Here is a 19442-nt window from a genome sequence, read left to right on the forward strand (position 1 = left end):
ATTTTATTAAAAAAAAAAAAAAAAAGAAAGGCAGCAGGGAGGGTGTGTCCTGCGGAGAGGCCCCCGCGGAGGGGAGAAGGGGAGCGGCAAACGAGCATCCTGCTCGCGGAGGCCTGGAACGCAGGGCAGGGTTTTTGCCAGAAAGCTCTGAGCCGGGGCAGGGCTTCAGAGCCGGAAACCTTTGTGGCTCCATGCTGGTTCCCCATCCCCCATCCTCCCAAAAAAGGGAAAGGTGGCCTCTCCACCCGTGGTCTCATTTCGGTGCCATGTGGAGCTGGGTTAATGCCAGCCACGCAACCCGTCTTCATTTACCTTTCCAAGAGCCTCAGGAAGCCGCCCAGATGAGTACTCTGTCTCCGGGAAGAAGCCAAAACAAGTCTCTTTTTACTATACCTAGTTCGGCCCCACTCTTAGTAGGAAAACACAGCTTCATACGGTCTTAAAGATGATCTATTTCAATTTTCTTTTTGTTCTGGGGAAACCAAGACCCAGACTATTAAAAGGGTTTGCTACATGCTCTTTCCAAACTATAGGCATTCCCTTCAAAGAATGTAGGTCATAGAAACGGAATTCTGTCATCCCAAAAAGTCTTAGAGGAATGGTGAAAGTGTTGGCTTCAACTCCATCCATACACTTAGCCAGAGGGCAAACGGGAATGGTCATCCCGTTAGGGATGAAACAGAGATTTGTTTAGGGACTTGATTTATGAGTCCTATGGTTTTCCTAAGGCTCCTTCTCAGCCAGTAGGTCCACTTTCTCCCTCTTGTCCTTTACTCTTTGATATCTCACGTCCTCATATATGTCCTAGTTCAGGGATTATCACAGTTTAGAACATAATGGTTTGGAAGCAAGAATTCTCTTTCCTTTTTAGAGAGCTTCTCGTCCCAGGTTTCAGTTTTCTGGTGGTCTGTCCATCTCATCCTGTGAATTGAGATCAAGAAGATCAGACCTCAAATCCAAAATTCCAGCCTTTTCGCTTTGGGGGAGAAAAGCATGTTTACTTAGTCTGGAGCAGTGAAATCCTAGACTTTGGATTTCAGAGCTGTAAAGTTTTCAGGAAAAATAATTGTGGGGGACTGATGTAAGCTTTTTATTTTGCCAAGTAAGGACATTAAAAAACTACCCACCACCGATTGCTGTGTGCTATCACTATCATTTCACGAAAGTACATTTTAACATACACAAAATAGGAAGTATGTGACCTCTGAGTAAATGACAGTATTAAGCCACCCTGCATTAATTTACATGGGTGCATTTATTTGTAAACTTTTAAATGATGACCATTCTGACTGGTGTGAGGTGGTACCTCATTGTAGTTTTGATTTGCATTTCTCTAATAATTAAGCTAAGTTTTTTTTTGTGTGTATGTGTGTGTGCGTGCGCGTGTGTTGTTATTTATTTATTTATTTATCTTTGGCCACGCCCAGAGGCTTGAGGGAATCTTAGTTCCCTGACCAGGCATTGGAAGTGTGGACTCTTAACCACTGGACCACCAGGGAAGTCCCACTAAGTATTTTTAAATAGTTGAAAATCTAAAATAATATTTCCTGAAACATGAAAACATATGAAATTTAAACTTCAGTGTTCCTAAATAACATTTTATAAAATGGTGGGAATGTAATGGCTGGTTGCAGCCTCACCCCAGAGCCTTTGCTTTCAAACAATGAGTCTGCCACCTGTCATTCCCTCTAAATCCCCGTACCACTGGTACCTTAGATTAACCACTCATCATCAGCCACCACTCATTCATTTACACATTGTCTTTTGTGCTACGGTGGCAGAGTTGAATAGTGCAAGAGACTCTATGGCTGTCAAAGCCTAAAATACTTACTATGTGGCTCTTGAAGAATAGGTCCTGGTATAGACTCCAAAGCAGTGGTTTTCAAATTTGAGGTGCATCAGAATCACCTAGAGCGCTTGATAAAACACAAAACTGCTTGAGTCCCACTGCAGAGTTTCTGATTCATTAGGTCTAGAGTGGGGCCTGAGAATTTGCATTTCTAACAAGTTCCTAGATGATGCTGATGATGCCAGTCCAGGACCACACTTTGTCTAGTGAGGAAGAAAACATATGCAATTTGTTCATGGAATTGCCATCTGCCTGACCTTAGAAATCTTGACCACAAAGTCCTCCTTCTCCCTCACCCCCTCCTCACACTTTCTACTGATCAAGAAATTCTGCAAATTACTAATAATGTGATAACTACACTCTCAAGCCTTAGATTAGCCATTCATCATCTCTCACCTGGACTAACAGCCTGCAAGCTGGCCTCCTGCCTTCCGTGCAAAGATATATTGAAGTTAGCTTTCAAAAACACATATCTGATCATTCCACACTTTGGTGGAAATCCTTCGATGTTTCACCTTGGCTGATAAATTAGTTGTCCCTCAGTATCCGAGGGAGACTGGTTCCAAGACCCTGCTCAGGATACCAAAATCCTCGAATGCTCAAGTCCCTTATATAAAATGGCGTATATTTGCATATAGCTGACGCACATCCTCTAAATCATCTCTAGGTTACTTGTAGTAACTAACACAATGTAAATGCTATGTAAATCATTGTCGGGCTTGCGGCAAATTCAAGTTTTCCTTCTTGGAACTTTCTGGAATTTTTTTTCCTGAATATTTTCTTTTTTTTTTAATGGTCAGCTTTTTAAATTAAATTTATTTATTTATTTATTTTTGGCTGCGTTGGGTCTTCATTGCTGTGCATAGGCTCTCTCTAGTTGCGGCAAGCAGGGGCTACTCTTTGTTGCAGTGCGCAGTCTTCTCATTGCAGTGGCTTCTCTTGTGGCAGAGCATGGGCTCTAGGCGCACAGGCTTCAGTAGTTGTGGCACGCGGGCTCAGTAGTTGTGGCTCGTGGGCTTAGTTGCTCCCCGGAGTGTGGGATCTTCCCGGACCAGGGCTCGAACCTGTGTCCCCTGCATTGGCAGGCAGATTCTTAACCACTGCGCCACCAGGGAAGTCCCTTCCTGAATATTTTCAATTTGCAGTTGGTTGCATCTGCAGATGTGGAACCTGCGCATATGGAGGGTCGACTGTATCCACTTCTTAACTGGGCCTTCAGACCTTAACAATCTGGTCTCAACACACCTTGCTTGCTTTATCCCCTGTACTCCCCAGTATCCAAGCTAAAGTCCAGCCAACTTCTCCTATTTACTCCAAAACATCCTTTTATCCCATACCTAGGCAATGTTCTCACCTCTGTCTGAAATGTCCTCCTATGGCCTCAAACTTTAAGACCCACTTCAGTTGTCACTTCCTCAATTCCCTCTAGATAGTATGTTCTACCTTCTCTGTGCTTCTAGACAACTTTATTTTTCCCTAGGTTTCACTAATTTTTACACTCTATTAATGTTACAAGACTGTCACTCTCAACCAAGCTAAAGGTCAAGGGTACATGCTTTCTCTTAATATAAACAGCTCATTTACTCATTAAATGAATATTTATTAACTGCCTACTTTGTGCCAGGTATGGTTCTAGGGGCTAAGGATACAGCAGTGAACAAAACACAAAGCTCACATTCTAGTGTGAGAAGGCAATAAACAAGGTCAATTACATCTTAGATGGTAATAAGTATATGAAAAATATAAAGCAGGAAAGGCAAGGGAGGGTATTTGGAAGAGGTTGTGCGTTTACACAGGGTAGCCAGAGAGGAAGGCATGATGAAAAGATGATATTCAGTAAAGAGCTGAAGGAGATGAGAGAGGAAGGTATGTGACTACCTGAAGAGTGACCCAGGTGGAGGGAACAGCAAGTGAAAGGACCTGAGCAGACACATGTTGGGTGTGTTTGAAGGACAGCAAAGAGGCAAGTGTGGCAGGAGGCGGGTGAGTAAGGGGGAGAGTAGTCGGAGCCAAAGTCAGAGAGCAGTCCCGGGGGCCAGATCCTGCAAGCCACAATGACGATTTTGTTTTTACTCCAAGTAAGATGGGAAGTCATGAGAGGGTTCTGAGCAGAGAAAGAACATGCTCGGCCTCATATCTTATCAGAATCACGATGGCTGCTGTGTTGAGAACAGACTTAAGTGGGGGAAGGCAAAGCTTGAAACTGAGGGACTAATTACGAGGTTACTGCAATAAAAAAGTGAGATACGATTATGGCACAGATTATGACTCAAGGTGCAAGTTGTGGAGATGCTGCAAAGGTGTGTGACTCTGGATATATATATATATTGAAGGGCAATGGGATTGAAGACTGATTGGATGTGGAGTGAGAGAGAAAGAGAGGAAGGCTGTAGAAGAAGCAGGATTTGGGTGAGGGAAATTCAGGAGTGTGATTTTAGACGTGCGTTTGAAATGCCTGTTACACATCCTAGTGGATATGTCTCCTAGGCAGCTGAATATATGATTTTGGAGTGAGAGGATGATCCCAGAAGAAGATATAAATTTAGGAGTTGCCAGTATAGAGATGGTATTGAAAGTCTCGACACTGAAAAAGATCACCACTATTCTATATGCCTCCTCCCACACACCTCCTTCGCTGGTATCCCTAACTCCAGTACTCCCCTTGCAGATCTGAGGCCATACAGTCTGGTAGAAGAGGGCTGGGGCTCCCTTGGCTTCTTAGCATATTCGCACCCATTTATTTAAAATTTCCAGTGTTTTGGGGAGGTTTTCACATTAGACCAAAGAATGTTAGTCATCTCCATCTCCATATAGACTGGAAAAAAAAACACCCCACCTCAACACCCAAAAAATACAATCAATTAAAACTATTTAAAAGTTTTTCCCGGAGAAATTCTGTGAGGACTTGTTGGCTAAAGTTGCCTGTAAGTGAAGACAGACAGACACACAAACTGAACACTGAAGAGAGCGGACAAAGTGCTCAGCATAGGAGAATACCCTAAAGTATTCCTATTCCCGGTAAAGGTAAAGGTCCCTTCCGAGACTTCCTTTGCCTCAATCCTTCATGAAGCCCCAGAAGATGCTAGAAGTGACTTAAGAAGCCTGGGGAGATGGCCGTTGGGAAAGAACTGTCGGTAGTTGGCAATGCTTCATTCCAGGGAGGTGGCGGCAACAACTCCCTAGGCAGCAGACATCATGGATTTTCCTCCCTCGGGGAACCAGAGGTCCCCTCCGTTTCTGGCCTGGATCCCTTAGAGACAAAGAACTTCATTCTCTCCCATACCAGTGTGGGGCTGCTGGGGAGTGCTGGGGGTGGAGGGTTAGAATTCTATGCCCAGGAAACACCCATAGGCTCAAACCGGAGCCTGCATCCTGACTGGTCCAGGAGGCGTGCGGGGCCGCTGGGCCCCTCCGGCGAGGGCCAGGCCGGTTGCCAAGGTGCCCGGGGAAGGGGGTAATCCAGCGCAGGCCGGGTACGTGGACCGCTCGGTACACTTCCACGGAGGGCGCATCTGCCTCCCGAAGACCCCCTTCCTTCCTCTCAACTCCATTCTCTCACGCTCCTCTCTCCCGAGGAGCCTCCGCATTCGCCTTCTACCCGTCATGGCCCCAGCCTTTTCTTCACTCCTCCTGACCCTCCCCCGGCTCGCCCCTCCCCCGGCAGCCCACCTTCACCCCGCCGCTCCGCGGGCTCCTCGGTCCTCGCCCCTCATCCCCGGCCTCCCCTCGCCGGCCCCCCGCGCCCGGGGCCCCCGCGGCCCCTCGCCCGCCCTCCTCGAGGCGGCGGCGGCCCCTTTCACAATAGCGCGGCCCGCCTCCCTCCTCTCAGCTCCCGGTTCGCTCCCGCCCGCTTCCCTCCCGGCGCATGCGCCCACCGGTCGGCGGCGGCTGCGGCGGTGGCGGCTCCGAGCGGCTCCGTTTTTTTTTAAAGGGAAACGCTGAGGCGCCGGGGGTGACTGTGGGGGAGGGGGACCCCGAGCCCGGAGACCCGCGGGGCAGGCGACAGACCCCCTCCCAGAGTAGGAGGGCTTTGGGCGGACCCATCCCTCCCACCCCCTCCTGAGGAGGAGGGGGGGGAAAATGGAGGCTCGGGGCGGCTGAGGCGAGCTCCGGGGCGGGGGGCCGGGGCGGGGAAGGGGGTGTGTGGGGTGGGGAGACGAGGCGGGCCCGGCCGGGCCAGGGGGGGCCGAAGCGAGCTCCGGGGATGAGCTCGGGGGCGGCTGGGTGCGAGCTCCTGCCTCTGAGGCGAAGGCGGCGGCGGCGGCGGCAGCAGAGGCGGCGGCGAGGCCCCCATGGGCCGGCGGCGGGCCTCAGCCGCGGCCTCCACTTCTCCGCACGCCGGCGGGATGGCGCCCGGGCCCCGGAGGAGCCGCGCTAGCCAAGGCCTGCTGCCGCGCTGCTGAGACGAGCCCGCCAAACTCCCCTCCCCCTCCTCCGTCCTCGACCCCCCGCACCTCACCCCTTCCCCACCCCCTCCTCCGTTTCGGTCCCCGGCGCTGCTCCGGACCACTATGACCATGAGATCCGCAGTGTTCAAGGCGGCCGCGGCCCCTGCCGGCGGCAACCCTGAGCAGCGACTGGACTACGAGCGAGCTGCGGCGCTGGGCGGGCCCGAGGACGAGCCCGGGGCGGCCGAAGCCCACTTCCTCCCCCGGCACCGTAAGCTCAAGGAGCCGGGGCCTCCGCTGGCCTCCTCCCAGGGCGGGAGCCCTGCGCCCTCCCCGGCCGGCTGCGGCGGCAAGGGCCGGGGCTTGTTACTCCCGGCCGGGGCGGCCCCCGGGCAGCAGGAAGAGAGCTGGGGCGGCTCGGTGCCCTTGCCCTGTCCGCCCCCGGCCACCAAACAAGCTGGCATTGGGGGGGAGCCAGCGGCAGCCGGAGCCGGCTGCAGTCCCCGACCCAAGTATCAGGCGGTGCTGCCCATTCAGACGGGCTCTCTCGTGGCGGCGGCCAAAGAGCCTACGCCCTGGGCTGGGGACAAGGGTGGGGCGGCTCCCCCAGGTGCCACCGCCTCGGACCCGGCGGGACCCCCACCACTACCTCTGCCCGGGCCGCCACCCCTCGCGCCCACCGCCGCCGCCGGGACCCTGGCGGCCAGCGAGGGCCGATGGAAGAGTACGAGGAAGAGCCCTCTCGGGGGTGGCGGCGGCTCGGGAGCCTCCAGTCAGGCCGCCTGCCTCAAACAGATCCTTCTGCTGCAATTGGACCTCATCGAACAGCAGCAGCAGCAGCTGCAGGCCAAGGAGAAGGAGATCGAGGAGCTGAAGTCAGAGAGAGACACGGTACGGGAGGGGTTAATCTGCGTTCGGGACGAAGAGCGAGTTGTGCGCATGCTCGGGGGAAGGGGGCTGTAGGAGGTTAAGGTATCCCTGGGTTAGGGGTAAGGAGGTTGGCCACCAGCGAAAGGAGTCTAATTAGCTGCCGGGTCCTTGGGAGCCAGGCCCACAGACACGTTGGGATGGAGGGAGGGGTTAAAGGGCCACCTCCCGGGGGAGGGGGAGGGGAGGTTTCAGGTGCCAAAGGGTTAATTTAAAAAGACAGCCTCAGACGTGTGGGAAAGACGTTCAGAGTGGGAAAAAACGTGATTTGTGCGGGGTTGAAAAATGAAAAGGTGGGATACAAATGTGGTGGCTTTATGGAAGGGGTTAACTTAAAGAGCTTTGCGTTAGAACTGTATTCTGGAGGAGAGGGCCAGAGCAGCTGTTCCTCTAAGCACAGCTGCAGCATCTTTAGACAGAGTGGTGGGCCTTTTCATTGGCAGAGGGGTCGAGGTGATTCACACTGGAACCCTATTACAGCTTTTTAAAATGATATGAGGAGGATCATCACCTTCGATTTCAGACAGTGTTTCATAGGAATCTGAGTTATAAACCATGACCTGCTCACCAGCTCCCTTGTATGAGCATGGTGTTTAGCGGCTGGAAGGTTTTTAAGGCATCAGGGGAAATTAAGCTTATTACATGTATTAAGTAGACCAAAATTGTTTCCCCTACATTAGCATCTTAAGGTAGTAGGGAAGTCATTTATTATTTCTTTGTACTTCTGAGGAGCACGACTGTATAGGGTTGTTTTTACTGCAGCGGTAGTTAAGGGCACCTTAGGTGTTAAAACATATTCCTCCAGGTATCAGGAAAGCGGTGGTGGTGGGATATTACCGTGCGAGCGTACCTTACAGCTGCCTAAAAATAAACACGGTTTCTACAATTGTTGTGTTCAGGCTGCAGCAGTCTCTCTCTCTCTCCCTCTCTCTCTCTCTCTCTCTCTCTCTCCCTCTCCCTCCCTCCCTCTCCCTCTCTCCCTCTCCCTCTCCCTCTCTGGCGTTGTGTGCGCCAAGGGCTGAGCAGGAGAGCACAGGGCTGTTCATTTTGTTTGCTTTCCAAATGAATCTCTCCAGGCAGCGACTGTTTTATTGGAGAATGCATTCTGCAAGGTGGAATGGGAGCTGGGGCCGGTCTCATTAAAATATCTCATGGTGTTGGTTTGTGGAAGTTACTCAACATGGAGGTGGCACTGCTCAGCTACTGTACTGCAGTCTAGGGGTGTGATGGTACTGTAATTACAACACATCGTGTCCTTATTTGGGGGGGGAGGCGGGAAGAGAACGACCAGTGAAGGAGAAGAAATCAAGGAAATGTCACCCACAAACCGTGTTTAAGTAATGTTAAGGCTGTGGATCAAAACAGAAGGAGATGAAATGACAGTGTGGCTGACAGGGGGGCTCTCTGCTGACTGTGGAGGTTTCTGTTCAGTACCTGAGGTAATGGCCCCTTTGCAGACTTTCCTAGGCAGGAAAAGCGGGGTGAGTTAAGGATAGAGTGTCAGTCTGAACTTGGCATTCATTGCCTCTGTTGTGTATTGCAGTCTTAGCGATGCTTAAGCTTGTTTCTCTTATTCCAGTTGTTGTTTGGCCTCTCATGAAATCTATGCAGCTAAGTGGATGTAATGAATTCAACATTAATATCACTGTCTAACCCAAATAAAATTCTTATTATAGGGTGTAAGTAGCACATTTGGCATCTTTTCTCAGCACATTTTAATGTGAACTTTTCAATGATAATAGACTTCCATTTTCTGTTTATGTGGTCCTCCCTTTAACTAGAATTAAAAGACTTTTTCAATATTCAGACAAATAGGTATAATTTTTTTGTTATCTCAGATGCAAAGCAATATGTATATTTGATGATTGATGGGATTTATGGGTACTGGTTCTTTTATAATTCTTCCAAATTGAGTGTTCATTATTTAGGTGGCACCTCCCCACCCCCACCCCACCCGCCTTCAAATAACACTGCAATCCCTAGTGGCACTGTGACTGTGTGAGCTTTTAATTCCTTCTCAATGTACTGTCTGGACTTTGTCCTTGTGTATAGTGTTTTGGAGTGGAAGCAGACAGGATAGTGTTTGGAGAACCTTAGGGCCTCCTAAAAGAACATTAAGGTTAATTCTGGAAACTCCCAAACTGACTTGGAGCCACATGGTTAGCAGTAGCAGAGGCCATGCCATTTAAAAGGCATGTTGTGGCCCCTCCCAGTGAAGAGGATTTTCTTTCAGAAGAATGAAGTACAAATTCCCCCATGCCCCTCCCCAACTAGTTTAGCCCCTAAAATTAAGCAGTGTACCTTGTCCTCTCTATTGTGTTTAAGAAAATCTATTCAGATTAATGTCTGCCTGTTAAAAATAAGTTGAATTGCTATGGTTCATGGAAAGAGGCAGAAGACCATACTGATTCACAAATGGGGCTAAGCACCCGTGTTTAATTTTTTTGTTTTTTAAGTCTGCATTTTGCCATTCTCTCTTTTAGCTCCTTGCTCGGATTGAACGTATGGAAAGGCGGATGCAGCTGGTAAAGAAGGATAACGAGAAGGAAAGGCACAAGCTGTTTCAGGGCTATGAAACTGAAGAGAGAGAGGAAACGGAGATATCCGAGAAAATTAAACTGGAGTGCCAGCCGGAGCTTTCCGAGACATCCCAGACTCTGCCTTCCAAGCCCTTCTCCTGTGGGCGGAGTGGAAAGGGACACAAAAGGTGTGCTGATAACTTTGTTACACTGTCTGGACGTGAGGTCACTTGTTTCCAGTGACTGAGAGTAAGGGATTAGGACCTATGAATTTGTTTTAATAGAACTGTGTCTTGAATCATGAGGTCTTCTGTGCTGAGAAACTGTCTTGAAACGTTCCTGCGCAGACTACGTACGTCTGTTAGGAACATTTTGGTCACAATAGTAACTACAGAATGCAGAGTACATCATAAAGAGAATGGGCAACAAATGTGACAGCTGAGTTTCTTAAAGAAAACTATAGCCCTTCACTTCAAGTTAGGAAGTGTTAAATTCCTTCATTGCATCAGGCACTGGTAGACATTAAAATGTAAGCTGTAAGTGTCCTTGGACTCAAAGAGATTAGTCTAGCTATAAGGATGGCATAAGTTTTGAAAACTCAGAATTCAACTGCAATAAAATATGCAGCTAGACAACAGTGATACAAACTATTCAGAGATTAAAGATTATTGTGCGTTAAAATAGTGAAACTTTAAGGAGGAGATGGATCTTGAAAAAGAAGTATAGAATTTAGATTGGTAAAAAGGAGAGGAGATGGCATTCTAGAAGTGTGTGTGTGTGTGTGTGTGTGTGTGTGTGTGTGTGTAGACTGGTGGGAGAAAGAGAGCCAGAAGATAGCACGAAAAAAGAAATAGCAATTGTAATTAACATGGTGTAGGTTTTGGGGGGTAGGAATAAGAGAGAGACTGGTCTCTGGTTGACAGGAATGAAACAGGCCACAAAGTAGAGGCCTCTAATGTTAGCTAAAGGATCTTGAATAAAATAGGAACCTTTTTAGATTTAGTAGGCAGTAGGATACTAGTAGAGGTTCTTGAGCATGGAAACTCACTTGTTCAACAAACATTTACTAAGGGCCTATTATATATACTGTTAAGCATGAGGCTGTTCCTGCTCATGACAGCCAAATGAACCCAGATATTTAGATACTTGAATACTGGTTATTTTGAAGCAAGCTCGTTCTCTTGCCCCAAAATGTAATCAAATTAGATTTTATTCAAGAGTCAATAAATTCTATACTGTTTTCTTCCCTATCTAATAGGAAATCCCCATTTGGAAGTACAGAAAGAAAGATTCCTGTTAAAAAGCTGGCTCCTGAATTTTCAAAAGTCAAAACAAAAACTCCTAAGCACTCTCCTGTTAAAGAGGAACCCTGTGGTTCCTTATCTGAAACTGTTTGTAAACGTGAATTGAGGAGCCAGGAAACTCCAGAAAAGCCCCGGTCTTCAGTGGACACCCCGCCAAGACTCTCGACTCCCCAGAAGGGACCCAGCACCCATCCCAAGGAGAAAGCCTTCTCAAGTGAGATAGAAGATTTGCCGTACCTTTCCACCACAGAAATGTATTTGTGTCGTTGGCACCAGCCTCCCCCATCACCGTTACCATTACGGGAATCCTCTCCAAAGAAGGAGGAGACTGTAGCAAGTAAGGCATAGAGAACACTTGCTCTTATACCCTAGTGGTGGCGGTCAAGCTAACAAGTGTGAAAATGCCTTTGGCATTTTTAAAAAAGTGCAATCAATAAAGCAGAGTTCTGTCAAGAATGAGTAAGTTAACAGCCAGAGACAGACACTGTGCAGGCATTGCAAATAGATGGAATTACAGCAAAATGTGCTCAATGTATTTGCCTGCTTACAACACTGGGAGATGTGTTTGCCAGTAAGTTGCTCATCACAAGAGCACCAGACTTGGGGGTGTAATCTCCGGCAACTTGCATGCCCTCTGAAAGAAGGGTTTTCTGTGCTGTGAAATGCATAGAACTTATACTTTGCCATGCACGACTGTTCCTGCAATTGATATTGTGTGAAACCTGGGAGGGTGGTCTTTGGGTGTTCTCAGGGGCCAATGGTAATTTTTGGGTTGGGGAGCCAGCTTGGGGTGGGGAATTTCACCTGGGCCTCCGCTCTTTAACTATATAAACATTTATCTGTATCTCTATGTCCCGGTCTGGGGGGCAGGAGGAATCTGCCAAAGACCAACAGTCTTACTTTACCTTACGATACTTCACAAAGGTTCTAAATGTGAAGAGTTTACTTGGATTGCAGTAGCCCATTGGTTGTTCATATATTTAAATAAAATGGTCTACAAACTATTTTTCAAACAATAAGGACTATCTTGGGATATCTGAGCTGCTTGGGATGGGTGTGGGGTATGGGACCTTGGTCTTCATTCCCTTTTTTTTCTTCATGGCTTCCACACAGAGATGCTCCCCTATCTCCTACATCAACCAGTAACTGGAATGTGCCTTCAATCGTGTAATGTTAGTCTGTGACAGTCACAGCGGGTGCTCCGGGGTGATGGTGGGGAAGCCTTGGATAGAGTCACAGCCCTGAGTTTCTGATGCTGTGTCTTGCCCTAGTAGGGATGGGGATGGGAATCCATTCCAGTAAGACAAGAGCATTCTCCAGGCTTTGTTTGGCTGTTCTGGTGACAAAATTAAGTGGGGAAGATAGATTACTCTTCTTAATTATCTAAAATTCATTAGGCCTTACACTTGAGTACATGAGATAGACCAGGACCCTGATCTAGGTTCAGGTTTTTTGTTGGTTCAGTCAGTTGAACAGGTTCATCCTTAATGGTTAACCTTCTTGCTGCCATGGCAATGCTGTGTAACAAGAGAAACCGTGAAGCAATTTCCCATCCGGGATTGGGAAATGGCTTAGTCCGGAGCTATTCTGTGTGACTGGCTATTTTTGAAAACCCTTTCTGCCCTAGTACAGAAAATTCCAAACACCTCTAATATTGTGGGCCTAGCAGTACAGAAAGAGTCTGATTGGGGGGAATCCCAGTCCTTTGAGGACCCTGAGTTGTGAATAAACATGTGAATCCTTATTCTTGATGCCCCTATCTCAAGAGGAAGTCTCAATGGCTTGTTCTAAGGAAGCCAAAGTCTTTGTGCATGTTGTTCAGGCTGGACCAGCAAGGTAGTTTGTTTGGAGGGAGGAGGGAGCTGTTTAAGAAGACTACATATGTAAGTTTTGAGAACACTGATCTTTTATTTGAAAAATAGGGTCAACTTTTACTCACCTGCCATGTTCTGAGTTTAAGGTTTGATATCCTTGGCCATCAACTGTTGCAGGGAAACCACCCTAAATAATGAAGAAAAGAAGTCGTCTCAGTGTAAAAAAAAAAGTGGTGGGCTTATTTTCTTTTCTTTTGTCTGTTGTTCCCTCTTCCCCTCCCCCAGAGAGAAATTCTCAAAAGAACAACTCAAAAAACCAAAATGGCTTCCTAGTGAGAACTTCAGTGATGATCCTTTCCTCCATTTTGGGTATGGGCTTTTTTTCTTTTTACACTGAGGTGATTCTTCTTTCCTGCATTATTTAGGGTGTCTGATGCCATCAAGTGTTGCAGGAGAAACTTCAGTCTTGGCTGGTGAGTAGAATAGGAATTGTGCTGGCTGGGCCTGGGGTGGGGGCTGGTGGGATGGTGGATGGTTGGGAGCTGCATTCCCCATCAGTTGGATGGGGGAGAGTGAGATTCCTTGGTGTATGATTACACTGTAGACTTCAAAATGACTACAAATTTCAGTTGTTTTTCAGGAACTGCAATAGCATCCATTATGTGAATTGTCAGGTATTGGTTTAGGGTTTTTTGTGATCCTGTGTTTGGCAGACTGCAATGGCATTTTAGGTTCTTTTTAATACCATAGCAAGGACACTGAATATGGCTTCAGGTGAGGCCATAGAATGGATTCCTATCACGTGGTAACTTTGTCTTATCTGGGAGAGATCTCTTGTCCTAGTGAATAGTAGGTTGTGTGACCTTGGATTTAAGGGTGGTTCCACCCCTCCTCCCTTTCTTTTTCTTTTTCTTTTTTCTTTCCAGTTCCTTCTTGGAGGGACCACTCAGTAGAGCCTCTAAGGGACCCAAATCCTTCAGACCTTTTGGAGGTAGGTACCTAAGACCTGTCAGTAGAAGGGAGTGAGAGACAAATAGAAATGGGGCTGTTACTTGAGTATGTCATTGTAACTGTATGGATGGGTTAAATAGAACTTTGAAGCAAGAGGTAACTTGAGAGATTATCTAGTCCAACTCCTTTGTTGTATATATGAGAAAACTGAGGTCCAGAGTGGCTAAGTGATTTATTAAAAAATAAATAACTAGGGAATGTTCAAAACAAAGCTAGATTTCATGCTAAGTAGAAAAGTTAGCGTGTACCACTCAGCAACAGAATTATATATTCCAACCTCATTTGACTCTTAAAAGTTGGATACTTACTTTAAACTCAGACTCTTATAAAGTATAGAGGTAGGGAAGGTTTGTGGCAGTCTCAAGGGTTGTTTCAGTTTGATGTGACTTTCACCTTGGAAAGTGATAGAAAGGATTTTGGAATATGGAGATTCTACAGGGTAGGGGTGGGGGAAGGAGTATGTGTTTCGTTGATTTTGTTACCAGGAGGTTCCTATGCTACCCATAGAACTCACAGACTCAGGTGGGACCTGAAGGTGAAAGATTTTACATTCCTGGAAGCTGGAAATGAGTATACATGTGTCACATGGTGATAAGTAGCTTATCAGCTGCTATTCTTTACACAGAACCTGGACGACAGTGTGTTTTCGAAGCGGCATGCAAAACTGGAGCTGGATGAGAAGAGAAGGAAAAGGTGAGGCTAGAGATGTCCATTCTGGAGACAACTGAGCCCTATAGGACCCTGACCTCTCTTATCTATGCTGCGGGGAGCCCTGGAGCTCTTAATACTTTTCAATTACTGGCTTCCCAATTGGTTGAGTATCAAGAGTTTGAAGTGGTTGTTGTTATACACGTTTGGCCTCTTATTCTTCTGGGGAACACCAACACATGATCTAGACTGCCAGACCTATACAGCTCTTCCCTAACCAAGCAGGCGGTTCTCTTTACCCCCGTACCCCTCCCCACCCCCATCCCCCATCTAGAAGACCCAGCAGAGATCTCCCTAGCATCTGGATTGTGTGAGTTGCCTTTATAGAGCTGGTTTTCAGTAATGTTGGGTTTGTTTGTTTTGTTTGTCTGGTTTGTTTTTCCCAGATGGGATATTCAGAGGATCAGGGAACAAAGAATTTTACAGCGACTGCAGCTCAGAATGTATAAAAAGAAAGGAATTCAGGAATCTGAGCCCGAGGTTACCTCATTTTTCCCTGAGCCAGATGATGGTAAGTTTTGTTTATCTAAAAGAGCACAGGGCTCCAGGATACAACTCGCTCTGAATGAATGCAGTATTTTGGAACAGGTATAGTTGCTAGACATTTTCCATCTGTGTCCCTAACAAGGTCCCATTTGGCTTTCTTCCGTAGTTGAAAGTTTGATGATTACCCCCTTCTTGCCTGTTGTAGCATTTGGACGACCGTTACCAAAACTAACTCCACAGTAAGTGTAAAGTTTTTTTTCCCCTCCTCTCTCAGGTAGTAGTCTGTGCTTCACCTCCCTTCCAGACTTCATGAAAGCCTAGATATAAGGTGGACTCGCTGGCTTAGGGATAGCCATGGCTCTTTGACAGAAGTGAGGCTGCCTGGGCCACTAGTTTTTGCAGTGATAAGATTCCCAAGCCAGGAATTAGGAGGATTGCTTTTTGAATTAGACATAGATTATTCAGTCACTTTAATAGCACACCGTTGCTCTGGCTTTGAGGCAGGAAAGACACTCTAAACTTGGGACTTGGGAGTCAGGGCTCTAGGAGTGGTGAAGGGCATAGTGTCTTCTTCTGAGTTAGTCTCATGTCCATACTGAGTTTCTTCTAGTCTTGCAGGTTGATTTCCGTATCCTTTTTTGCCAGGAATTTTGAGCTGCCCTGGTTGGATGAGCGTAGCCGATGCAGGTTGGAGATCCAAAAGAAGCAAACACCTCATCGGACATGTAGGAAATAGCTGTGCTGGCAAGAACCTTCTGTCTTCAGATAGTTGTAGCATGCCATTCCCAGAGAGTGGCAGAGACCTGTATATGTGACCGATGTCCTCATGTATGTTATCATTCGCTGGTAATGCCCTTCCATACTCCCCTGATCTTGGTTTTGTTTTCATCACTCTGATTTCACAAATACTCTTTCACTGGGCTAATTGTGAATTATGGAGGGTGATTGGGATTTCTTTTCCCTTTTTGGGGAAATGAACTCTCAAGCTAAATCTATAGGATGGCAGATTTGGAAGCTTCAGGGGTCTGCTTCTCTACATTTGCCTGTGTTAAAAGAGTGAAAGGGCTCTCTTCATTAGACTTTTGGAAGATGAAGCAACCCCTGCCTTTAGAGCTGTGCCTGCACGGCACTCTTCTTGCCCTGGCATACCCTTCCTTATAGTGTGAGTATAGTGGTTTTTACCCGAAAACAAAACAAAACAAACAACCTCACCATGAGCTTAAGGACCAGATGAGGAATAACAAGTGACGTGATGAAGCAAGTCATCTTCACAGGGTAGAAAAGAGGTTGGAGAGTTGGTAGATAAATATCTGAAAAGACAGTTCTCTTAAAACTATCCTGTGATATAGCCATGTGGGAAGGGATGTTTGGCTGTGATTATTTTCTTAGTTAATGGATAACTGAATTTCTTCCCCCACCCCTCAAAGAATAAAATCTTCTGAAAAGAGAATGAGGATGGTAAGTTTGGGACCAGTTATGGCTCTAAACAAAAGCCGTTGGTGTTTGGGGATGGCATGCCAGATCCTGTATAGATGTCTTTGTGTCACATCACTTCTCCAGTATTCCTTAGTTGGGTTTTATCCTTTTAGCTGAGCTCTTGGTGGTGGGATAGAGATTTAGGGAGGGTGGGGGTGTATGTGGAAATATGTGCTTCTTTTGGCTGGCAAATGTCTACATCTTGAAACAAACAGATGTACCTAATGAGCTTCTCCGTTCATTTTGTAAAAATAGATTTGTATGTGTACCATCTTAGTTCCCCTCTCCCACCCACCTCCCACCCCACCCCCATTTTGTTAAAAGAATTTCAGGACAGCACTCCAGGCCACTTTGGTCTCAGTGTAAGATCCCTGTAACTATCTGGAAGGAAAATAGAGCCAAGACCTCTGGTCTTAAATATATAGGAATTGCCTTTCTTTAGTCTTCAGGACTATGGTATGAAAACAAGTAGGGGTCTAATCTCCTAGAAGGTAGGGGCTTTTATCCTTGAAGAGAATATGTCCCCAGATTATTAGCACTTTTAGAGGAGAAGCCAAGGTATGTAGGGTGTGTGGCCGGCCCATCAGTGGAGCATGAGAGAATGGGATACCATTGTGGGAAGGGAAGAAAAAAGTTCCTCAGGGGCCTCCCACTGCTAAAGCTTTTTGTGAGATGTTGATCGGTGCTCCCTGAGTTTGGCTTTTAAAGGAGTTACTCCGGCAGCACATGTAGTATTCTTGGATGATCTTGCTGCTCTTATTTCTCCTTTGTGTGTGTATGTGTGGCTATGGGTTTTCATATGTAACTCCATCTGCTTAGGAGAGTGGGCTCTCCACAGGGGAACCTGCTGTGAACTTCATTGCAGCAAGAATGTAGAGAGAAATAGGACTTATTCCACTAGGGGCTCTCATCTCACACCTTAAGGAGAGGAAGGAGATTTCTAGAAAAACTGGGCCAGATTTTCTTTGTTCTCCATCATTTTAATATGGCAAGCTGTTTGGCTTTCCTACTCTGACCTATGTTATGTTCCTTTATAATGTGCCCAAGAAGAAAAAGACCAGTCAGTGTCTCTTTTATTCCTTGATTCCTCTCAGTTTCTTCTTGATTTTCAGCATTTGTCGGACTCCTAATTTGGCTATGCATTAGCAAATTTAGCCTTTATGTTTGTGCCTGTCCAGCAGACTCCCCAGATTTTGAACTTGAGTTAGACTAAGAGGAATCCATGGGTGCTATCTGGCCAGACTTAAGTGGATTCTATTTCCTTGGTTTTCCCTCTACCTAGGACCTCTTATTTTATTGTCCCCTCTTCTAGTTCAATTCTCCTTTGATTTGGATATGTTGAAGTTTTGTTGAGAAGGAGGTTGGAGAGTAGATTAGCAAAGTTCCAAGAGCAAAATCACAGTGTGTTGAAGTGTGGGGGGGAAATTAGTCTTATTTTTTCCCTACATGGGATACAACACTGTGAAATTCAGTCTTCAACTGAAGGACCTGCAGTTCTCCTAAAACACAGTTCTTTCTTTCCTTAACGAAGTTTAAGCTAGTGTTAATAAATTAAAAAGAGAAATTGCTTGTCTGTCCACTTCAGCTTTGTTTTATGCCCATTTCATATTGTTGTCTGTGTTGTAATTCATACTTTTGATACCATTTCTGATGTGTAAAATTGGTTGTCTTGTAAATATCTTATAAAGAGTTCAATTGTAAATAAACTATTGTGGCTGTTAATTTTGAACTTCTGCTTCAATTTATTGGATTTATTGGGAAGCATTAAACAATTCTGCTTGTATATTTTAAAAGACTAGAAAAAGAAATCCGTTTTCACAAAATAGAAAAACGCCATTTTCCCTTTTATATGAGATATTAACTTCCATTTGTGTATGAACACAATGTATGTTTCATCCCTCTTTGTCCTGTGTTCTTCCTTACACATAATTGGCAACTTTAAAAACAAGAGATGATAGGATACTTGGTGCCTGGTGTCTAAATTAGTAAAACCTCAGTTGGAAAGACCTTAGAGGTCATCTAGTCTGACTCCAATACATGATTTCCCTTTGACAACATTCCAGACAAGTGAAGTCCAGCTTCTCCTTTAACACTTTGTTTTCTCCTATACATTTTTTTCCTAAATGTTAGAAAATTCTTCCTCGTTGACAAAATCAACTTCTTGTAACTCGAGCCCACTGGTTCTTGCTTTGCCTTCCACAGTGATGAAAAAATATCAATTCCTCCTTTCCTCGTAGTCCCTCAAATAGTTAAAGTTTGCTGTGGCAATCCCAATCTTCATGGTTAACATTCAGAGATTTTACAATTGTTCCTCAAAAGAAAGGATCTTGAATGTTTCAGTTCTCTGGATGAGTGAACAATTTGCTCATGTCCATTTAAAAATTGAATCCAGGGGCTTCCCTGGTGGTGCAGGGGTTAAGAATCCGCCTGCCAACGCAGGGGACTCGGGTTTGAGCCCTGGTCTGGTAAAATCCCACATGCCGCGGAGCAGCTAAGCCCGTGCGCCACAACTACTGAGCCTGCGCCCTAGAGCTGGCGAGCCACAACTACTGAGCCCGCGCACCTAGAGCCCGTGCTCCGCAACAAGAGAAGCCACCGCAATGAGAAGCCCGCAAACCGCAACGAAGAGTAGCCCCCACTCGCCGCATCTAGAGAAAGCCCACGCGCAGCAACAAAGACCCAACGCAGCCAAAGATAAATAAATAAATTATTTTTTAAAAAAATTGAATCCAGACCAAACAACTGAATGGCAAAGTGGCAGACTATCACTTTCCTTATTTAGACACTAAACTGGGCAGCTTTACTATATCAATTTACTTTGAGATAGATAGGATTCTCTGGGTCCTTTTTTTTTCCTCTTTCTGTTAACACTTATTAGATCACACATCGTCCATTTTGAACTCGGGCAGTTGGTTTCCGGAGCTGTATTTACAAGTTGTCACATCTGACCACTTGTTTAA

General features: G+C 46.2%; 1 protein-coding gene across 2 annotated transcripts; it reads left to right on the forward strand.

Moving 5' to 3' along the window:
• Positions 1-6023: 6023 nt before the first annotated feature.
• On the forward strand, positions 6024-18198 carry MSL1 (MSL complex subunit 1). Of its 2 annotated transcripts, XM_082604483.1 has the most exons (9): positions 6024-7128; positions 9648-9871; positions 10942-11324; positions 13227-13274; positions 13728-13792; positions 14438-14505; positions 14907-15031; positions 15173-15245; positions 15652-18198. In XM_082604483.1, the coding sequence occupies exons 1-9, from the start codon at positions 6361-6363 to the stop codon at positions 15740-15742; spliced, it is 1845 nt and encodes a 614-aa protein (XP_082460609.1). In that variant the 5' UTR covers positions 6024-6360; the 3' UTR covers positions 15743-18198. The 2 variants fall into 2 exon arrangements, with proteins under 2 accessions (XP_082460609.1, XP_082460610.1); XM_082604484.1 differs by lacking the exon at positions 13227-13274.
• The last annotated feature ends 1244 nt before the right edge of the window (positions 18199-19442 follow it).

This window comes from Mesoplodon mirus (assembly GCF_964341445.2).
Source record: "Mesoplodon mirus genome assembly, chromosome: 18".
NCBI classification, from domain to species: Eukaryota; Metazoa; Chordata; class Mammalia; order Artiodactyla; family Ziphiidae; genus Mesoplodon; species Mesoplodon mirus.

What these genes read in the sequence shown, in the direction of transcription:
- MSL1 (XM_082604483.1), top strand. Translation starts at nt 6,361, where the DNA reads ATGACCATGAGATCCGCAGTGTTCAAGGCGGCCGCGGCCCCTGCCGGC. An exon ending in AGTGGAAAGGGACACAAAAG is followed by an intron (nt 9,872 to 10,941) that starts GTGTGCTGATAA and finishes CCTATCTAATAG; the next exon opens with GAAATCCCCATTTGGAAGTA. An exon ending in TTTCCCTGAGCCAGATGATG is followed by an intron (nt 15,032 to 15,172) that starts GTAAGTTTTGTT and finishes TTTCTTCCGTAG; the next exon opens with TTGAAAGTTTGATGATTACC.